The sequence below is a fragment of the Siphateles boraxobius genome, unplaced genomic scaffold (genome assembly GCF_051911475.1).
Source record: "Siphateles boraxobius isolate OS27281-9 unplaced genomic scaffold, OSU_SipBor_1 60, whole genome shotgun sequence".
In the NCBI taxonomy this organism is placed as follows: Eukaryota; Metazoa; Chordata; class Actinopteri; order Cypriniformes; family Leuciscidae; genus Siphateles; species Siphateles boraxobius.
Genome location: NW_027509187.1, coordinates 75,418 through 97,550, shown reverse-complemented (window position 1 = coordinate 97,550; position 22,133 = coordinate 75,418). Strand labels below are relative to the sequence as shown.

Below are 22,133 nucleotides of genomic sequence, written 5' to 3'. Positions count from 1 at the left end.
GAACAAGCCCCAATTGTAATACATTGAAAACAGCATGCTAAAGGATCATATAACCTTTCCGGTGGATTTTCAGAGTGTACAAATACATACTTTTTAGGAGTAAAGAAGAGGAAAACTTTCTTTTTCAGGTTTAAACTTGAGGCTAAAACTTAGAGGGCATGTAATACAAGATGCTTACATGCGAATGCAAACGCTATAGTGTCTTTATCCCTGCATACATTCTTTTTACACAGCCAAAATATGGGAAATACATACTTGAAGTCTATAAGTATGTAAATTGGTACCAGCCCTAATTTGCTTCCATACACTGAAATTTTTTAATTTTTTTATTGCTGCCTTAAATTTATAAGTACGATGTACAAAGTCATTTCAAATTACATTAACCTGACTTAAAAAATGAGTTGAATCTTGCGTAACTTATTTTTATGAGTTAAAGCACTGTAAAAACTTATGTTGTCATAACTTATTGATCACATCATTTTAATAATAAACAGTGTTAGTACTGTGTTGGTTCTGCGCTTGAAAAGTCATGTCAGATTTGTGTCCTAAAGCGAAACGAATGAAAATCTCTAGTGCAGACACAGTATTTCTCTCTCTTTCCCATGGGGTCAGGCCCTGTGGGTGTGAATCCTGCGGTGTTATGGAGTTCTTATCTGCTCTGATAGAGCGGCTCCCTCGTTACCTCAGTCTTAATACTGACTCACGTCAGAAGGAATCCGCTCCGCTCAGTCTCAGATCAATACCACAGCAGCAGGACAGCACACATCGCAACTGTGCAGCAGCGCCTCAAAGCCTCCCGGTGAAAACATTACATAAGCACCAATGGGAGAAAACAGTCTCATTTTGTGACAGAAGCAAGAAACTCAAATGCACACTTAACTTTGGTAACCTAATAGACAGAAGAAATAGGGCAAAAGTGGAGAGAGTAACGCAATAGTAAATTGCTTAGTAAATACTCGCCATAATAGAGACTGAGCTCAGGTATTTTAAAGGGGTGGTTGATTATGATTTCACTTGTCTAACTTAAGGGAGATATTTGTTTTTAAAGAAATTGCTTTTTAAGGACTACAACAAACGACCGGTATGGACTATAAGAGCTTCCTCCCGAGTTAGTGACATCACAAACCCTAAAAATAAAAATTTACTCTGGTTTGAACATAAAAGGCTAAAGGTTTTTGAAATATTCAGTACATGTCTGTGTGAGGTAAAAGGACACAAGCTGTTGTAGCTCTGCCCCCTGTTCCGGGAACAGCAGCTCATTTGCATTTAAAGGGACACGTAAAAACTGTGTCCCTTTAAAAAATTGTACTCACCTTCAAAAAGGACACTTTTAACATGCTATATAAGTATATCTGTGGGGTATTTTGAGCTAAAACTTCACATACAAACTCTGGGGACATCAGAGACTTATTTTACATATTGTGAAAAGGGCATTATACCACCCCTTTAAAAGTAGTCAATATGACATGCATGCTATATTAAAATAATTCTAAAGTCAAATGAAATCTCATTTGCACTACTGCATATATGGACAAACTGGATTTGAAATATTTTTACAGACCTAAAACGTCAAATTTTTCCCCCATATATTGATTCAGTTCTTCAGATTCAGCTGTAATATAATGATGTTGGTTTCCTGGTCACAGTAAGAGTCACATATGGTCTCAGTAGTTGATTGTCTCTAAGCAGTTGAAGCATTACGTTCATTGCTTCTGCCAAACGCCACAGAAATGCAGAGCAGTAATGGGCTCACGTGTGAGTTTTGCTCATCTAGTGAGTGGGAAGCTGTTGTCACAGGAGTGGATGACAAATGCAGTTGTATTGATCAGGTTTGTGGCCCAGGCTCCCTAATGGCACCTAATTAATGACTTCATTTGCCCCTGCGCCCGATACAGCAAATACCCACTCCACCTCAAGGACCCCCATGGGAGACGTCCAAACAGAGCGCCTGCTCAGAAACATGCAGCTTTAACAGGCTGAAGAGGGAAAAACACATGGCCAAGTCAAGCATCACTATTGCTATTGCTCATAGAACTGAAGTTGTGACTCTTGTGTTTTTAGTTAGTGAGATACTATAAAAAAATAATTCCTGAACCCCTTAGCAACTGTCTTTGCAAACACCTGGAACCCTCTATAAACAAAATTCAATATTATAGCAACCACGAAGAACACTCTAGCAACAGTATAGCAATGCCCTAACAACCACCTAAATCACCCAGTCAATCATATACACAGCAATGCATCAACCGCTAAATTCCTTAGCAATCAAATTGTAACATGTTAACAACCACCCAGAACACCCTACAAACGGCATAGCAACGGCCAAGAAACTATTCAGAACTCCATAGCAACAGCATAGCAACGCCCTAACAATCACCTAATCTATCATATAGCAATGCATTGCCCACTAAATAGCCTAGCAATCACATAAAAATAGGTAAACAACCACCCAGAACACCATATAAACAATATAACGTCCTAGCAATTATTCATAACTCCCTAGCAACAGCATAGCAACACCCTAACAACCACCTTGATCACCTAATCAATTGTATACCAATGGATTGCCTACTAATTACCCCAGCAATCACATAGCAACAAGTAAACAAACACCCAGAACACCCTACAGTGTAAATTACATAATGTCCAAGCAACTATTTAGAACACCCTAGCAACAGCATAGCAACACCCTAGCAACTCCCTAGATCACCTAATCAAGCAATGCACTGCCCACTAAATACCCTAGCAATCACATAGCAGCAGGTAAACAAACACCCAGAACACCCTACAGTATAAATTACATAATGCCCTAGCAACTTTTTAGAACACCATAGCAACAGCATAGCAACACCCTACCATCTGTCTAGATCACCTAATCACGCAATACATTGCCCACTAAATACCTTAGCAATCACATAGGTAAACAATCACCAGAACACCCCATAAACAGCATAACACCCTAGTAACTATATATCAGCGCCTAACAATCACCTAGATCACCCAATCAATCACACAGCAATGCATTTCCTACAAAATACCCTAGCAACAACATAGCATCAGGTAAAAACTACCCTGAACACTCTACAAACCGCATAACAATGCCCTAGCAACTACTCAAAACACCCTAGCAACAAAACAGCAATGCCCTAACAACCGCCTAGATCACACAATTAATTATATAGCAATGCAATATGACTAAATACCCTAGCAATCACATAGCAACAAGTTAACAACCACTCATAATACCCTAGAAATAGTATAATTATACCCCAGCAACTATTGACAAACACCTTAGCAACAACATAGCAACGTACTAAAAACTACTAAAAACTACTCAGAACCCCTTAATAACCTAACCTTAATACCATTCAGTAAACCATTCATAAAATTGTTGCATTGTAGTACACACACACACACGTGTGTGTGTGTGTGTGTGTGTGTGTGTGTGTGTGTGTGTGTGTGTGTGTGTGTGTGTGTGTAAAATCGCCCTGTGCAGAAAGAAAAGGTCACCGTGACAAGCGCAGTGGTAATAACCAGCTGAAATGGTGCCATCAGACAGACATGATTGATCAATTGAATTCAGCGGCAGTGAAAAATGTGCGATCAAGAAGAGTATTACAGACACGATGAGCTGGGACAGGATACTCATCAAGACTTCATTCCAGCCTGAGCCTCTATCACTTCATCCATCCATCTATCCCTCTCTCTTTCACTTTCATCCCCTCTGCATTTATCCCCTCATCTCTCTTCTCTCTGATTCTTGAGGAAACCAGGCTATAAAACAGAAAAAAGGGATTTTTATATGAAAACATGTTCAATAATATCCACCCATTTGGGTCCAACCTTCTGTTTTTCTTTGCCTATGGCTCATAGGACTGCATTAAAATGAGAGAAATTGTCTAAAAATCCCAAACAATTTCTTTTTAAATTGTCTTTATAAAGAAAAGTAGGCAATAGTTGTGACAGACAATATAAAAAATCAATACACCGGTCACTTTATTAGGTACACCTGTTAACTGTTCATTAATCAGCCAATCACATGACAGCATGTAGACATGGTCAAGATGATCTGCTGACGTTCAAACTGAGCATCAGAATGGGGAAGAAATGTGATTTAAGAGACTTTGAACGTGGCATCGTTGTTGGTGTCATACGGGTTGGTCTGAGTATTTCAGAAACTACACTCAATCATCTCTAGGGTTTACAGAGAATCGCCCGAAAAAAGAGAAAATATCCCGTGAACGGAAGTTCTGTGATCGAATATGCCTCGTTGATGCCAGAGGAGAATGACCAGACTGGTTCAACTGATAGAAAGGCAACAGTAACCCAAATAACCACTCGTTACAACTGAGGTCTGCAGAAGAGCATCTCTGAACACACAACACTGACGCAGAGAGGCTTATCCATGCCTTCATCACCTCAAGGCTTGATTATTATAATTCTCTCTTTGCGGGTTTTTTAAGAGGTTGCAATATATACAAAACTCTGCCGCACGTGTTTTGACTTATACATCCTCACGCCATCACATTACTCCCGTGCTCCAACAACTGCATTGGCTTTCATTTCAGCAACGTATTGATTTTAAAATTCTGATTTTAACCTATAAAGCAGTACACGGGTTGGGTCCAGATTACATCTAGGATTTGGTTACTCCATCCATTCCCGCTCACTCTCTCCGCTCTGCTGGCTCTCTCTCTCTCTCTCTCTCTCTCTCTCTCTCTCTCTCTCTCTCTCTCTCTGTTTGTCAGCCTCGTTGTAAATTAAAAATTATGCGGGTAAGGGCCTTTTCCTATAACGCGCCTAAGTTATGGAACACATTACCTGCATCTATTAGGGATGCTGCTTCTGTGGATTGTTTTAAGAAACTTTTTTGAAGGGGTGGTTGATTATAATTTCACTTTTCTAACTTTAGTTAGTGTGTGATGTTGCTGTTTGAGCATAAACAGCATGTGCAAAGTTACAACGCTCAAAGTTCAAAGCAAAGGGAGATATTTTCTTTTAAAGAAATTGCTTTTTAAGGACTACAACAAGCGGCTGGTAGGGACTACACAACATTCCTCCCGGGTTAGTGACATCACAAACCCTAAAATTTACATAAACCCCGCCTCCGGAATACGATTTATAGATTATCAGTTCAGAATATGCTAATCAATGACTAGAAGATAACTCCACATCAGCTACATAAATTCATCAACTAACCAATCAGAAATGTTGTCATGTTGTCACTTCTTCCTAAATCTCTATATTTCTGACTCCGGTTTGAACATAAAAGGCTAAAAGTTTTAGAAATTTTCAGTATATGTCTGTGTGAGGTAAAAGGACACGCTCTTGAAGCTCCGCCCTCTGTGCCGGGAGCAGCAGCTCATTTGCATTTAAAGGGACAGACACAAAAACGGTGCGTTGTTGCTCACCCTCAAAAAGTGACAACTTTAACATGCTAAATAAAAATATCTGTGGGGTATTTTGAGCTAAAACTTCACATACACACTCTAGGGACATCAGAGATTAGAGATCAGAGATTACATCTTGTGAAAAGGGCATTATACCACCCCTTTAACACATCTTTTTAGTCAAGCTTTTAATTTATAATTTTATTATATATGTGTTTTTTTTATACTTATATATACCCCCCCCCCCCCCCCCCCGATGTTTGATTATTTTCTTCTGTACATGCTGAAGCGCTTTGAGTCTGAGAAAGGCGCATTACAATTAAAATGTATTATTATTATTATTATTATTATTATTATTATTATTATTAACTTTGAAGCAAACGGACTACAGCAGCAGAAAACACACCGATGACGCTCCTGTCAGCAGAGAACAGAAAACTTGGCTACAAATCACACACGCCAAAACTGGACAATACAATATTGGAAAACTGTTGGTCTGATGAGTCTCAATTTCTGCTGCAACATTCAGATGTGTTACAACATGAAAGCATGGATCCATCGTGCCCTGTATGAACGGTCAACACATGAGGGATATTTTCTTGGCACACTTTGTGTCTCTTAGTACCAACTGAGCATCGTTTAAACACCACAGCAGACCCGAGCATTGGCTCCTTCCAGCAGGATAACGCACATCATGTCACAAAGCTCAAATCATCTCATACTGGTTTCTTGAACAGGACAGTGACTTCACTAAACTCAAACGGCCTCCACCTGATCTCAGTCCAATAGAGCACTTTTGGGATGCAACAACTATATTATTAAATAATACTTTATTATAAATATATTCTTTTTCTCAGGTCATCTCTCTGACTCTTCATCCACTCTCTCTCTCTAAGTCGGGTCAATCAATACAGGCAGAGCGTGTCATACATCACGGTGCCTGTGGGCCGCACTGAGAACATAATATCCTGCGAATGCAGAGTGACAGATTTGTAAGGGAGACACGACTTTCCATTGAAGGCGGGATGTGAAGATATTTAAAGGAGCTCTAAAGCGGGTTGGCAAAGTGAAAGAGAGAAGAGAAAGAGAGAGAGGAAGGTGTGAGAGAGTCTTTTACTCAGCACAAGGGTAATCAGGTCAGAGGAAAACCAAGAGAAAGTGCTGTGTTTGTGGAGCGTTGTTTAACCGGTAAAGAGATTGAACAGAACTGCAGAGGTTTTTTTCAGGTGTGTGTTTTATCAGGTTCAGTGTACAGAGGTTTTCTTCAGGTGTGTGTTTTATCAGGTTCAGTGTACAGAGGTTTTCTTCAGGTGTGTGTTTTATCAGGTTGAGTGTACAGAGGTTTTGGCGAAATCAAATCAGCCTTGCACACGCCTGGAGAAAACAGGAGAGATGAGCACTCAATGCAGTGCAATACAGATAATATAGGATGTGTGGAATGACCAAAGATTTCCTCATGCAAAATAAATCAACTGGAATTAAGTTAAAGTATTTAATTTACAAGATTATAAGATTTATATCATGGAAAAAGTCCAGATACAGTTTTTTTGTTTAGTTTTGTGACTGGAAAATCATGTCAATGATTTATATATTAAATAACCATGTAGTAATGCCTATTAATAAATAATAAATTAACTATTTTTTTTAGAAATGAAAGGTACTTAATTCCAACTGATTTACTTGATGGACGCAAACCATAAAATCAGATTATACGTAACAAATAAATAACTCTGACATAAATGCACAGACAGCTTCATTTTCCTGTTTTAACTTATATTATAGAAATATTCCTGGTTAAATGCAGATTTTAATTAATTTAATAATTTAAGACATGCTGATTTTGACCTGACCCTAAAAATTTCATTTAGTAGGCCAATTTTGAAAGCATTAGACTAGTCTAACCTTTCTGTGTTTGTGTAAAAGTATATCCAACTCCAGTTATGACCATCTAAACATACGTTTAGCATGATACATGCAAAGATATGTTGTTTACTCCCAAGAGCAGATTTCAGAGCTAAAAAGACCATTTAAAATCCCCCATTATGCTTTTTTGAATACCTTCATGCAGTGTGTAATATAGCTGTATGTGAATGCAAAAGCTCTGCAAAGTTTTAAAGGTCAAAGTGCATGATAAGTTATTGTCTCCGAAAAGAAAGACTGCTGAAATGCAGCAATTCCAGCCTCAGTTCCGCAACATACCCACAGTCAAATAACGCAAGTTTTGTGTGGAAGAACATAAGTCGCAGATTATCTTGTGTTTAATCCACTTGAGCAAAAGAATGAAGCACGGAAATACAGTATAGTCTGAGGAAAACTCAAACAACCTGAAATGTTACCTTCCCTCACTTGGCTCCTAGATTCTGGAATATTCTGTTGTTGTAGAATGTTGCTCTCTCAGCCCAGACGAGTAGAAAGCTGTTTTTGGGTGTCTGTAGATGGTTCTGAGGGCTCAGCGCAGAGCAGTGATTCTCAGGGCAGTGTGGAGAGCCTGAGGAAACATCTGCGAGCCGATGCCTTCACCCAGCAGCAGTTAGAAGCTCTGGACCGAGTGTTCGAGAGGCCGGCGTTCCCAGACGTCTTTCCCACTTCTGAACACGTCAAACCGGAGCAGGTGAGTGACGTTACAGTACCTTCTGTCTCTCTGTGCGCCTGCAACCACACGTATCGGCTTTTAGACCTGTTTACACTTACCAAAAATTCAGTACAAAGATAGTATCAGATACTAATACCATACTACAGTATTTTAGGAATGCTCACAATTGTGTAGCAGATTTATTCTTCAGGATAAACCCCTATTTAAAAAAATCCCAATTTAATGTTGGTTTTACATATATGTCTGGTTGTGTGTGTGTATAAATATACGTGTTGTTTATCAGTAAATTGCTAGCGTTGCAGTGCGGATCAAGAAGCAGAACTCCCACGGTTTATTGATTTTCTGATGAAAATAAAAATACATTCTTAGGAAAAACAACATGAGATGAGCTACCACCCACTCACTGGCCGTAGACAACATGAGAAATGATGTCATTTCCTGTAAGGTTCCTGTTTACAAAAGCTAAATGTGGCAAAACACTCACAAAAGAACAATGTTAGCAATTAACACACACACCCACACACACATCCAAACCGCAACATATGAAACCCTTTATGTACAATTTCGTATTAAAAGTGTTGGATTTATTATAATGGATAACCTTTATTTACTTTCATTAGACTACTAAACAACAAGTGACGATTAATTTCTCTCCCCGAAAGAGCGAGTCGGAGCCATAAAGCAAAGGGAACAGCCTAATTGAGTTGATTTTAATTTGGGTGCGATCGGGAGACATTACTCCAGCGATTAATCAGGCCGACAGCACTCACCTCCAGAAGAAGGCCTAATTTGCAGCTAATTACAAAACTGATTTTCACTGCAAGATCAATACCGAAATGAATTGGAAATGACTCGCAATCACAAAGGCCGTCAAAGAGGGTATTAAAAAGGAGGAAAAAAAGACGAAGGAAACACGGAAAGCCTTTGAAGGAAAAATGGACGAACGGAACGCTCTAGAAAAATCAGTTTTAATTTAAAGCAATATTAATCAGACTATTTTCTCCCTTCATGAACCTTTTTTTTTTCTCCTTCGCAATCCCTAAACCAGACGACCGTTCTATTCTCTTTCTCTCTATGTCGGGCTATTATTATTAGTGGCTTTGTACCAAAACTAAGCTGTCTACTCAGTTACAGTAGCTGTCTTCTAAGGATGCACACTCACTGCAATGAATTTTGGAACACTCTACAATCGACTAATTTAATGTATCAAACAAAACACACACTTCATGTGAAGTGCACATAACTCGATTCAGTGTTGTTGTTTTTTTAATTCTCCATGGATATTGCAGAATTGTTGCTGTTGTTGAATACACTGTTTTGTCATTACGAAAGTGAAATGTTTTTCGAATCACATGTATATTTATTTGAAAGCATATTTTTTGCATCCCCCCCCCCCCCACCACCACACACACACACACACACACACACACACACAGTCAAAAAAAAGTTGCTGCCATCAATTTAAGTACAATCAACTTCGATTTTTAAGTCATTTCAACTTAAACTACATTACACTGACTTACACTTCACTTACACTGAAAAGTTTTGCTTTACTTAATAAAAAAATAATTGCTTCACTTATTTTGATGAGTTAAGGCGAGGAAAAAAGTTATGTTGTTACATAAAACAATGTAAAAACATTGTTTTAACTTATTGATCATTTAATTTTTTACAGTGCACCTATATCTGTACAAAAAACTGCCTGTTATGCTCCTTGGGTGCAAACTGGTATTTCTTGTATTATTTTAATTAATTATATTCATAAACTCACTGGTTTGTATAGGCTTGTCTAGTTTAACCATTTACTGCACTTTATAATGCTTTGGTTATTTACCTAGTGACTAAAGTTTGAAATTCTGTCACATTCACAGAAAATAGCTTACTTCCGTATTGCAAAATATAATATACTATATTTCGCAGAGCTCATTGCAAAGCATTATGGAACGGTATTGCCTTCGAATTCGCCCCAAATAATGCCTTTTTGAAGAAGCCTCCGCTTTCCAGAGCTTGCCTATGATGTCTAAAACACTGTCTACATAGGCAGCTCATAGGTTTTGGAGCAGAGCCAGTGTTTTGGATGTGTTTAGGGGCATTAAAAAGCCATTCTGGAGATGCTAAATGTGACAGGCACTCCTCCCACACTTCTGCCAGCCATGTGCTCGTCCTTTTCATTCTCCCCTCCATCTGCATGAGAAAAGCCCTGTTCTGCTCCACGACCTCCACCGAAAAGAGCCCAACATCAGCCACGAACAGTTGTAGCCCACAATTAGAGTTTATCTGTGATAGAGACAGACATGGCTGGGGTCAGGGGCCTCCCCTGTGACACACACACACACACACACACACACACACACACACACACACACACACACACACACACACACACACACACACACATTTACTTTGGACAGACATTCTCAACATGCAGACGCCGGAAGTCTCATCTCATTAAATAACAAAAGAGTTTAAGAAAAAAATCCCCCCCATCTGCTGACACGGTCTGAGGAGCATGTCTGTAATGGAAGGGGGTTGTGGAAATCATAAATCTTATCAATGTCATTTCTGAAGGCTTTGCAACTATAAGTGATTTAGCAAATGTGAAAACATCACTTCAGAAATGATCTTATTTATACGAGGTGAACTAATCAGTTTAAATTTATAACAACAACATATACAGTATCATCAGTTTTAGTCTCTAAAGATGGCTTGTTGTAGCAAAATTATTTCATCCCCTATTTTATAAGACGCTACATAAGAAATATAATAGGATGCTGTGAGTGGTTGGCAGGTTATTATCATTAAATAAAACTATTAAAAACATTTTTGTTAATTGAAATAAAGCTGAAATAAATTTAAATATAAATATTAGATGAAAAATTAGAAATACTGCCTTGTCAAATTACTGAAATAAGTTTTAGTTGGAACACTAAAATCACTAACTGGAAATTAATAAAAACTAAAACTTATACTCATTTTTGCTTGTTTTTTTACCTAAATAGTCATACTTAAAACTGAATATATAAAACCTAATAAAATATATTGTTGATAATAAAAAATTGTAGGCTATATAAATAGAATTAACACTGGTCATTGCTATGCAGTTAAAGTTTTTGGGGTGTTTTTCTTAATTTTTTATAATAATAGTTTATAATAATTGTTGTAAATTACTGGCCCAAGTGAAAAGAGACCAAACTTAAGTCACTGATATTCTGGTCTGGAGATATGGTTTGTTTCATACCATAGAAATACAACAAACAAATACAAATGCAAGGCATAATAATATTAAAAGAAAAAACGCATCCCGTTGAGTGAGATTTTAGTGAGATCTGAACATCAGTAACGTGATAAAGGCTGGTAGTTTGAGCAATGTTGACATGATCTTGATCTTCTTGATCTGCAGGCGAGTGAGTACAGTCTCCCTGCATTAAACACAGGCCTGGATGAAGTCAAGCCCAGTTTATCCTCCGGCACGACCTCTGACCTGGGCGCCAGCGTGTCACAGAGCTACTCTGTAGGTAAGATCACCTGATCCATGTCACCAACCTTAATGACCGTTTACGCCCTCAAAGTCAGCTCAAATGGATAATTAAAGGGGACCTATCATGCTTCTTTTCGTTCAGCTTTCTTTAGTGTGTAATGTTGCTGTTTGAACATGAAAAAGCTCTGCAAAGTCCCTCCAGCGGGAGTTCTTCTCTATATCAGTTTCAGTGTTACTGAACTCCTGAAATGCCTTCATTGTAGTCTTGAGTTTCTTCCGGGAACACGTCACAATATTCCTCATTTAAATAATTCATACGCAGAATAAAGGGACGGGCCTTGTTGAGTTAGGTAGTAGTGTGTTGAAACTGGTGACATTTCCCAAACATTGACCAATCACACTGCTCCAGCCGACCAATCAGAGTACAGTGTGCTTTTCAGAAGGAGGGGCTTCATAGAGACAGGAAGTAAACAGAGCGTTACTGACAGACTGAGAATAGAGGAGCCGCAACAATGGAGAATATGAGGAAAATACTCAACATTCAAGCATAAAAACCTGTTCTAGTAAAGCCCAAAAACAAAATCCAGACTTGTCATAACTAAATGCATTTAAAAGAACTAAACTGAGATAAACTGGGTAATCTGAGGGTTTGTGCTCAAATTTGACTATGCTGGTCTTTGTAATATTCAAAATGCAATAATAACTTGCTCCACTTCTGAAATTAGTTTCAGAAGCTTTTAGGCCAGTGTCACAATAGACCTACTGGTTAATGTTCACCAATAGTCAGATAGCTATTTTAGTCCTTTATTTAGGCCACTGTTGTCGGTTTATGAACCCTTTCTAAAATATTGCCTACAGTTAACTTAATGCCATTGTTTACATAATACAATATTTAATAATGCATTGAATATGCTTGGAAGTAAATTTGAACTCAAATGCTGCTAATATATGTGTCAGTCATGTTTTATTTACATTCATGCAGAAGATTAGATCTCATGTGATATTGTGATATTGGTCGTATAACGGACATAATTAAACCAACTTCTGACTAACAAGCTGTTGCACAGAGATCGTTTGTTCCTCAACGGCTCTATCACAGTGCTGAGCTTCAAAATTATATCAAATATTAACATTTACATAAACAAATTCATCATTTGCTCATGGCAGACAGGGAACGTGGGGTATTTGTTTCTCTCTCTCTCTCTCTTTCTCTCTTTCTCTCTCTCTCTCTCTCTCTCGCTCATGTGCTCTTGTTAATAATAAATGATGGGACGGTTAATTAAAACGTAGTGTGCTTGTTGTGCCAGTTATTAATATGAAATGTGTGAAGTTTACTGACAGTTTTACGATCGTCCTCAGGTCAAAGATGAATATACACCGCTTTTATTAAAATGCACATAATTATGTGGAAGCCATTATGGACATTATTGTGCTTGTGTGTGTTTGGCTGGTGACAGAGAGAGAGAGAGAGAGAGAGAGAGAGAGAGAGGTTTGTAGTCGACAGACTGATTATCTGTTTCATGGCAGTTTCACATCACCACAGATTTGTGTGTTGTTTGTATTAATCAGGTATGAATATAATAAGCATGCTAATCTTTCAGCGTTTACTGACCTTCATGACCCTCAAACCAAGGCCATATGACTTCCTTTCTTCTGAGGAACACAAAAGGAGATGTTAGGAAGAATATTCATAGTCTTTTCTATACAATGAAAGTGAATGGGGATGAATGCTTTCAAGCTTAAAAAATAAGACAAAAGCACCTGAAAACTATAATGCACAAGTTTGGAACAAACTGAGGATGAGCACAACATTTTTGGTTGAACTAGCACTGAATGTATTCTTGTTTAAACATTCACGATAAGCGTACCAAATATTCTTAAACAAAACAAAAATATTTAAATGATTTCCACTGGTTAGGCTGAGATCCAATGTTCAGATGAATAGTTCCTTTAATGGAAAAGAAACACAGATTACACTCATCCTTAAAATGTTTTCCAACCCCAATTAAAATGCCCACAGTTATTGATCTTGTTGATTTTATGCATGAAAATTTGCATAATCTATTAAAAATGAATGATTCATGAAGCAGTCTGTGCCAGAGGAGATGTGAGTTCCTGGTGAACTGTGAATACCTCACAGATAGACATCTTTTATGTCCTTGGCTTTTTCTATTAAAAACGAATCAATCAACCAACTAATATACATACATACAGTACATACAAAAAATATTTCCCCTTTAAATAGCTTCAACGCTAGATCTTGGAAAGCTCTGGTTTATTGCTTCTGCTAAACTTGGTCCAGTTGTATGGAAAAAGCTGTTGGGAAATGCAATGAATTTGTCACCTTAAATGAAGCAATAGTTTCTCTTTCTCTCTCTCCCGACACACTGGCTACCCGTGTCCGCACCTGAGGGCACCACGCTCCTAGTCACACAAATTAATGCTTATTCCATCTTCACAAAAAGCAAACTAACCTTTGAGCACACATTTGATAACAAACGACTTTCACCGTGCATCAGGGAATTAGGGCAATTTGGCTCTCCAAACATCCTTTGCTTAGTTGTAATTAATTAGGGTGCCGTGTTTTTTGGCTGGTGATAAATTGCTGCATCCTGAATGTAGAAAATAGAGGTCAAATGTTTCCCGAAGCCTCGTTGTTGGAACATTAAGGTGTCCCTGTCGTGGCAAATTTAGTATAGCTATGTTGAAGCAAGTGTTTGCACTCAACCTTTTCGACTTCTTCAGATAATACTAAGGTCACCCTTATTTCCAGCATCAGTTGTTGTGTGTTTCCTGTATGTTGACAGATTATTGAGGAAGGTAAAAAGCTGAAGTCCAGCAGAGCAATTTTGCAGCAATTGTTAAGCCTGAAACATTCTCAACTATCCAAACTAACATGTGAATGCTTGCTCAATTCACTGAAGCACAGCTCTCGTTTACACACTTCTCTACACACTTTTACACACTAATAGTGCCCCATTATGCTTTTTTCAGATATTGCCTTTCATGTAATGTATAATATAGCTGCTTGTGAATGTAAAAGGTCTGCACAGTTTCAGAATCAAAGTGCAGATAAATGGAGTTATTATCTTCTGAAAGAAAGAAGTGATTCTGAACTGTTATGTTGAAGAACTGCCTGAAAGAGTCGTCAGTAATTCAGTCTCACTTCCTGCTGAACCTGTGTATGTTTGTGACAAATTTGCATAATGCCAGTCTCTGGTCTTGATTGGCTGTCGTGAACAGCGTCTGCTTTGCTCCGCCCTCAAACACTGTAGTTTATCTGAGACTGGAAGAGTTTGGTTTGTGTTGTTCATGTCGAGAAGACGCTGTTTTCTGCTGCTAAAGTAAATCCACTTTGATAAGATTGATACAGTAAAACCGACGCCATTGTTCGTGTTAATATCACTGTGAATCAAGTGCTGAGGAAAAGCTGAATTTCAGTTATGCCAATGACTGTTTGGTTTCTAACACACGCTGTAAGCGATCGACCAATCACAACAGACTGGGCAATCTGACCAATCAGAGCAGAGCAGGCTCACGGAAAGGAGGAGTTTAGAGAGACCATTTCTTCAAACCATTTCACACACTGGGTCTCATTCATGAAACATTCGTAAATATACGAGTAAATATGCGAGTGATTTGCGCGTAAAGAGACCTTCCCGAAAACTCTTCTCCTGATTTGCAAATACTTCGTAAACGTCAGATGTGATCGTGAAATGTGTGTGTGTGTTAATGAATTCCAATCAGTCGTAAATGGGATGCGCGTGCACGTTCATTCTCAATTACCATAAATCCCGCCCATTAAATCCGACTGACAACTAATATATGGGCATGAATGCAAATGAAAAAGAAAAATTTCTCAGATGCAGAAATTGAAGTTTTATTATCAGAAGTTCATTCAAAACGCCACATTTTATTTTCAAGCGTACATAGTGGCGTATCGGGTCCTAAAAAAAAAGGAAGCTTGGCAGCATATTACAGATGCAGTCAATGGAGTTTCATCTGTTAATCGAACATTCCCAGAAGTGAGAAGAAAATGGTTTGACATTAAGCTTGAGAGCAAAAAACGAATTAGTTCACTTCGGAAAAATCGTATTACAACTGGAGAAGGACCACCATCGCAGATGCTATTACTGGCTCTCATAATAAGAAAAACCGTATGTAATTACTATAATATTTTTTTCAAAATGCTGTGTAAAAATGTACCCGTTTAAGGTGAATTAAAATGCAGCCTTATTAATGAGCAAAACGTTCGGGTGTTAAGCGCATTATTTACGCGTGGCTGGGAGCAGGTGTAGATTTCTTGTGTACCAACTAACATTTGGAAAATACGAACATTTTAATGAATCCGAAAATTTACGCCAGAACCACTTTACACACAATTTACACAAAAATTCGTTCTGCTCGTGTTCCATGAATGAGACCCACTGTGAGAAAAGAGCTGATGCTGCATTATAGTATGCTGTATATTATAAGTAAATGAAAGTGCTTTATGAACCTGAATGCACGTAAACCTGTGGTAGGAGACTCCAAAACAACATTAGGAGCCTTTAAAATAGCATAACGGGCACTTTGACGTGCATTCCGTAACAATTGGCCGTAACAATAAAGAAAAACTCTGTGTCAACAGTTTAACAAACTTTAGCAAATTTGCTCAGCAGGTTTTTCCTCAAATTGCTTCTCTGCCATAAAAGAGAAAACATACAGTATAAGTCGACGTTATAAAAAGATGCTAATGGTCCCCTTGTGGCAATTATTGAAAATGCAATGCATATTGCGCTGCATTATTGACACATTTCACAAGTTGTAAAATGAAAATAAATAAATCTCTGAAACTGAAACAAACACACATCATTCAACATATCCTTCATTTCGCAAAGACACCAACATCCAAGAAATAATTGATTAATAATAATAATCCAGCCAACATAGTTAGTCAGCCTAATTAAAGGCTATTTACGTTGATTTAATGGTTTGTAGCTAAGTTTTATGACGCATTTGTTCAATCTTAAGTTCCTTTTTAGCCTGCATGTTTTTTTCTGGTCATTGGCAAGTGTCCTGGTCCACACAGGATTACACTCGCTGAGCTTTGATAGACACTGTCCTGCTCATTAGAATTGAACCGATGGCCAAGTTTCCCCCAGCGTCCCCAGTAAACCCTCCACAGCCCCCCTTACTTGGACAAAAACATTAGTCTGTGAGGGGTGTCAGGCTTCAGCGCTCGGCTGGGTCTGGGCTTTGCGTTGTTGGGTAGGACAGCCAAGCGTCAGTCCCAATTACTGCTCTGAATGTGGAGCTTCTTGGTGCTAAGAAGAGACATTGACTGTTTAGTGGAGGCCGGTATGACCCAGGCTTACATCTGTTCTCTGTTCTGACCTCGAAAGACAAGAATAAATCCTTTGATACGCAATGTTTTTCTTTTCTTGACCAAAAACGGATTCCACTCTATTTGAATGTTTAAAATCATTATTCCTACAGTTCAAAATGCATTTGCAATCAATTGTGTGTCAGCTTGTTCATGCATGGGACAGCTAGTGAGTGTAGTTGTGTTTTGTGTGTGCAGGTCGGGATATGGCCAACACAACCTTACCTGGGTATCCACCTCACGTCCCGCCCACCGGACAGGGCAGCTACCCAACGTCCACACTGGCTGGAATGGTTCCCGGTGAGCGCCTCGAGATAATAAACAAGTGTTTGCAATTGACAAAATTGAAAATGAGAATTTTTTCCATGTTCCACAACTCCTTAAGAGTTTTTTTTTAATGCACAGAATAAAAATCAATTTATATAACAATTTATATTTACATAACAAATTAGTTTATATTTACCTTGAAATTCATTAAAAACATAAGTGTAGTTATTATGATTGACCTTTATGAAAGCTGTCTTTGTGCCATGTGCCAATTTTTCCATCTGTCGTTGGTCAAACAAACAGATAGTCCCTGTTTGAGTCACTGTTGAGATTCTCAAATACACAATTAAATAAAATAAACAAATACACTACCATTCAAAAGTTTGGATTAAGTATGATTTTATTGTATTTTAAAGTGATAACAATTTAATACTTTTATTTCGCATTAAATTGATCAAAAGTGACAGTAAAGACATTTATAATGTTACAAAAGATTTAGTATTTCAAATACATTAGTTAATTTGAACTTTCTATTCATCAAATATATTAACCAGCACACTGATAATAATCAGAAATGTTTCTTGAGCAGCAAATCAGCATATTAAAATCATGTGACACTGAAGACTGGAGTAATGATGCTGAAAATTCAGATTTAAGGAATAAATTACATTTTAAAATATAATGTAATAGAAAAGTTATTTTAAAATGTGTTTTTTGACCAAATTAATGCCGCCTTGGTGAGCAAAAGAGACTTCTATAAAAACATTTAAAAAATCATGTCGACCCCAAACTTTTAAATGTTAGCATAGTTGTCTATGTGCATTAAAACTTTTAAAATGCCACACTTCACTTTTAACATCTTTACATTGTTGAGTGTCTTACATTTATGAACTGACCAGACACCATTACCAATAAATGAAGTCCTGTAGTGTTTACAACAGCCTGCAGACACTCAGAAACAGCGTTTCACTGGTGTGTGAATGCAGGAAACCTTTAACTATTGACCATCAAACCTCGATTGACTAAAGAATTAACTGGTCCAGCAGACCTCCAGACGAAAGGCATTCTGAGATCACTGAGCTCAAACTAATTTGTAAAATGTGGTTCGATCTTGCATTATTTTTAGCATCTCGGTGTAATAAGAGCAGCAGCGGGACTCGCAGACGTGTCCATTATACCTGAGATTTACTGACAGACCTCACTGCACCGCTGATAAAACACCTCTTTATTATCCCATAAAGGACAAACTGTGTTAGCCCAACACAAAGGCTCTGCCTTTCTTCCAGCTCAAATTCCACAATAGAGAAATAAACTTTGAAGAGGGAAAAGAGGGACATATAGTGCACTCATTCAACAGGACACAATGGGTTTTAGAAATCAGACATTACGATGTGACTGAGAATATATTGTGACATTTTCTGTTTTCTGTTATCATAAAGTTACAGCAAATGTGATGTAAAATTGCATTATTTTAAAATGCCTGTATGTTTTCATTTCAGGGAGTGAATTTTCAGGGAATCCCTACAGCCATCCACAGTACACGACCTACAATGAAGCCTGGAGATTCAGCAACCCAGCAATACTGAGTGAGTGCCACCAACCTCCTGTCTCTTACAGTCATGAACCATGGTCAACATATACTGCCAAAATATCATCTGTGCTACAATACAATTCTCTTATTTTGTATTAGACGGCACTATCATGAAAACATAACACAACAACATACATTTTTTTTGAGAAAACTATACTGTAAATAAACAATTTTGTGTTCACGCGAGTCATTTACGTGATCAGTTCAATTTGATTGGGTTGTAATTCATGGTGCATGGTAAAGTTTATGTTAGACAAAATTTGCAACGAAGGAAATGGTGGAATTTGGATTAATTTCTGTGATAGTGTAATCATAGAAGGACTGATATACATGAAATCGATACTATATGATGCATAAAGTAAAAATGCAGACATTTTCATGGTGTATTGAAATGGTACATTCCTTTCTTATTAACTTTCAGGTTCCCCCTATTATTATAGTGCATCCAGAGGCTCCGCCCCCCCAACTGCTGCCACTGCCTATGACCGCCACTAGTTACCACGGAAACCAGTTTAGGCGGCACACCCATGGACTCGGACTTCATATTCTGCCAGTGTAAGCAGTGCAGCTGATTGGACAGAGCGGTTTCATGCGGTCACGTGATGAAGAACAGACCAATCAGGAACAAAACCATCTCAACGACAATTCAGACATTCACACAGGCCTCAATGGACGGGGGAAAACTCATAAAAACGAACAATAAATGTATATCTCATGGAGTGAGGGTAAATAGGATTTTTAAAACGTACAATGGAATTAACATCTGCTTTTATAATACTTTTATATTTTGTCCTCATTTATATTCATAGGTATTCATACATAAAGTGGTTCTTTTCATTCATTTAGATAGACACTGAAAGACAATACAATATAACAACATAACACACAACACATAACATATTAACATAACATAACATAACACATAACACAACATAACATATTAACATAACAACATAACACATAATATAACATAACACAAGATCAAATAACATAACACAACATAACAACAATAAACACTGAAATGAACAATATGACACATTACAAACATAAGGTCTTGTTCATATGTAGAAGCATTTACATTTCAGATGCTGTGAGTGTGCTGATAATGTACTTTTCAGTGTCTATCCAAATGTATACTAATGTCTGTGTACACTTTATTTATGAATACCTACAATACGAGCAAGATCACCAGGACGATCACATCTGGAGAGTCTCTGACAGGGAAAACCTTCCCAACGCATGCAGACTCTCCTAACATGTTTCTCTCATTGTGTGTCTGTGGACAGCGCAAACACGAACAGTAAAACTCCACTCAACACACAGTAAACCATTACTCAATTCAGTATACTCAAACTCAGCATGGAAATAAAAGCAAGTCGTACTCCTCCTGTCAACGCCAGCAGATGCTTGCAAACTTCGGTGAGAAACAATCAGAGACGAACGAACCTTAAAAAGAGACGAGGAGAAACATTTCATCAAATGGAAAACTGACCTGATCCTGCTACTCCTGACACCCGATATGATTATACGTGAAAATATTCAAAGATGCATTTTTGTATGTCGTTTTTATAATGACAAGGACACTACAGTATGCATGGATTATTTTCATTCATTATGCATTTTTATGTGTTTATCATAGATCAAATTCTCAGGGGGGAGTTGAATTGCGACGGCTGATGTGATAGTTGTACACCGGATTCCCTGCAGACAGTATTTCAGCACATTTAGCAGCAGGTCTGGAGGCTTTCCTGCTGAAATACAGATGCAAACGTGGTTTAGTGAATTCACCCCTCCATGTTATTTTTTGCACTATGGGTTGTGCTCTTTATAAGATGAATATCTTCAGTCTTGACTGAATAAACAGTGAACTTACTCAGTCTTCAGTCAGACTGGACGCTCGGTAAGATTTTGAGAAAAAACAAACACGTACTACTGATCAGAGAAGCACTTGAACCTCTAAATGTGTTTACAGAATAGTTAGCAGCTGTTCAATTAATCAACAGATGGGTTGCTCACCGGTTATCGGCTTTATGGTTTACTTTTCAGAACTCAAAAACATTTTGGGATTGTCAAGCTGTTTCAGTAACGCAAAAAAAAAACCACTTTTGTTTAATGCTTTACAAGAAGTGCAATTCAGCAAAACATTTATCATAATCATGTACTGTACACTCCGGTTTTAGTTCATGTTGTGATCAACTTTAGTTTTCATCAAATACGTTACAGTTGAGAGAATGTACTTGCATCACATTTGCCAAAGACTTTTTGTTGATGTGTATTTTTTTAATTTACAGTCTGCCGTCGCATTGTACAAACAGTATTATAGTAAAAACATGTTCAATATATGTACAAATCCTATGCAGAGCAAAGAAAAAACTGTTGTATGCATAACTATAAAACTACTGACATGTTGGTTTTGTTCATTATTTATGTTATTTTGTGAAATAATAATTTTTAAAATTATTTTGTGTGAAATGTCATTTCTGTACTGTAAATACATTCTGATCGAATCTGGTCCGTCTCTCTGGTTTCATCATCTGTAGAGAACTAAAATAACAGTGTGAAACACACATGGGTTGAATACTAACAGGAAGACTCTGATATCTGTGAACTTCTAAATCAAAGCAACACTATTTACTTTATGGCCTTCTCAAACATTTCTGCCATCATGGAATAAAGACCGTAGACACACACTTACTGTCTACCAGAAACCACTTTCAAAATCTCCCAGACTTCACAAAGAAACAAACACCATCTGGCTGATTTGACTCTTCTTGTTATGTTTATTCATAAAAATGAATTTCTCATTAAAGTAATAATAAAAGCAAAACTCAAATTGGAAAAAAATAAAAATGTGAATGTTAAAAAAGTCATGTAGTGTCATTCATATGTTACTGGTTTAAATTGATCATTGTTAATCTCTAAATCAGTAACATTTTATGCAAAATAGTTCAGCATTATATAATATATAATAGTTAATCTATCTATCCATTCATCCATCTTATTTCTTAGTATAAAGTAGATTCTTAGAAACAAATATTCAGTGGTGTTATATGTGGAACTCTAGGGTTCTACACTCAACTTTAAAGAACAATTTAAATGATTGCATAATGCTTTTACGTTTAAAGGGTTAGTTCACCCAAAAATGAAAATTCTGTCAGTATTTACTCTCCCTCATGTTGTTCAACCCCGTAAGACCTTCGTTAACCTTCGCAACACAAATTAAGATATTTTTGATTAAATGTGAGAGCTGGATCACTCCTCCATAGGCTTCTAAGGGATTGAAACTTGCCGGCCCCGAAAAGTTATTAAAGACATCGTTAAAACGCTATTACACTAGTTTAACTGACTAGAGGCCCACAGAGAAGGACATGAATAGTTGAAATAAAGTCATTATTTTTGTTTGTTTTTGCGCACAAAAAGTATTCTCGTCGTTTGATAAACTTAAGATT

At 37.5% G+C, this 22,133-nt stretch overlaps 1 protein-coding gene across 2 annotated transcripts in view; it reads left to right on the top strand.

Moving 5' to 3' along the window:
- Window positions 1-21,195, top strand: part of pax2b (paired box 2b) — a 33,191-nt gene extending 11,996 nt beyond the window's left edge. Inside the window, exons 6-10 of one of the 2 annotated variants that reach the window (XM_077209244.1) lie at window positions 7,826-8,001; window positions 11,384-11,498; window positions 17,025-17,126; window positions 18,593-18,679; window positions 19,106-21,195. In XM_077209244.1, the coding sequence (XP_077065359.1) occupies window positions 7,826-8,001; window positions 11,384-11,498; window positions 17,025-17,126; window positions 18,593-18,679; window positions 19,106-19,179 (554 nt within the window). In that variant the 3' untranslated portion in view covers window positions 19,180-21,195. The remainder of the gene's footprint in view (window positions 1-7,825; window positions 8,002-11,383; window positions 11,499-17,024; window positions 17,127-18,592; window positions 18,680-19,105) is intronic. The other variant, XM_077209243.1, reaches the window with a different exon arrangement.
- The last annotated feature ends 938 nt before the right edge of the window (window positions 21,196-22,133 follow it).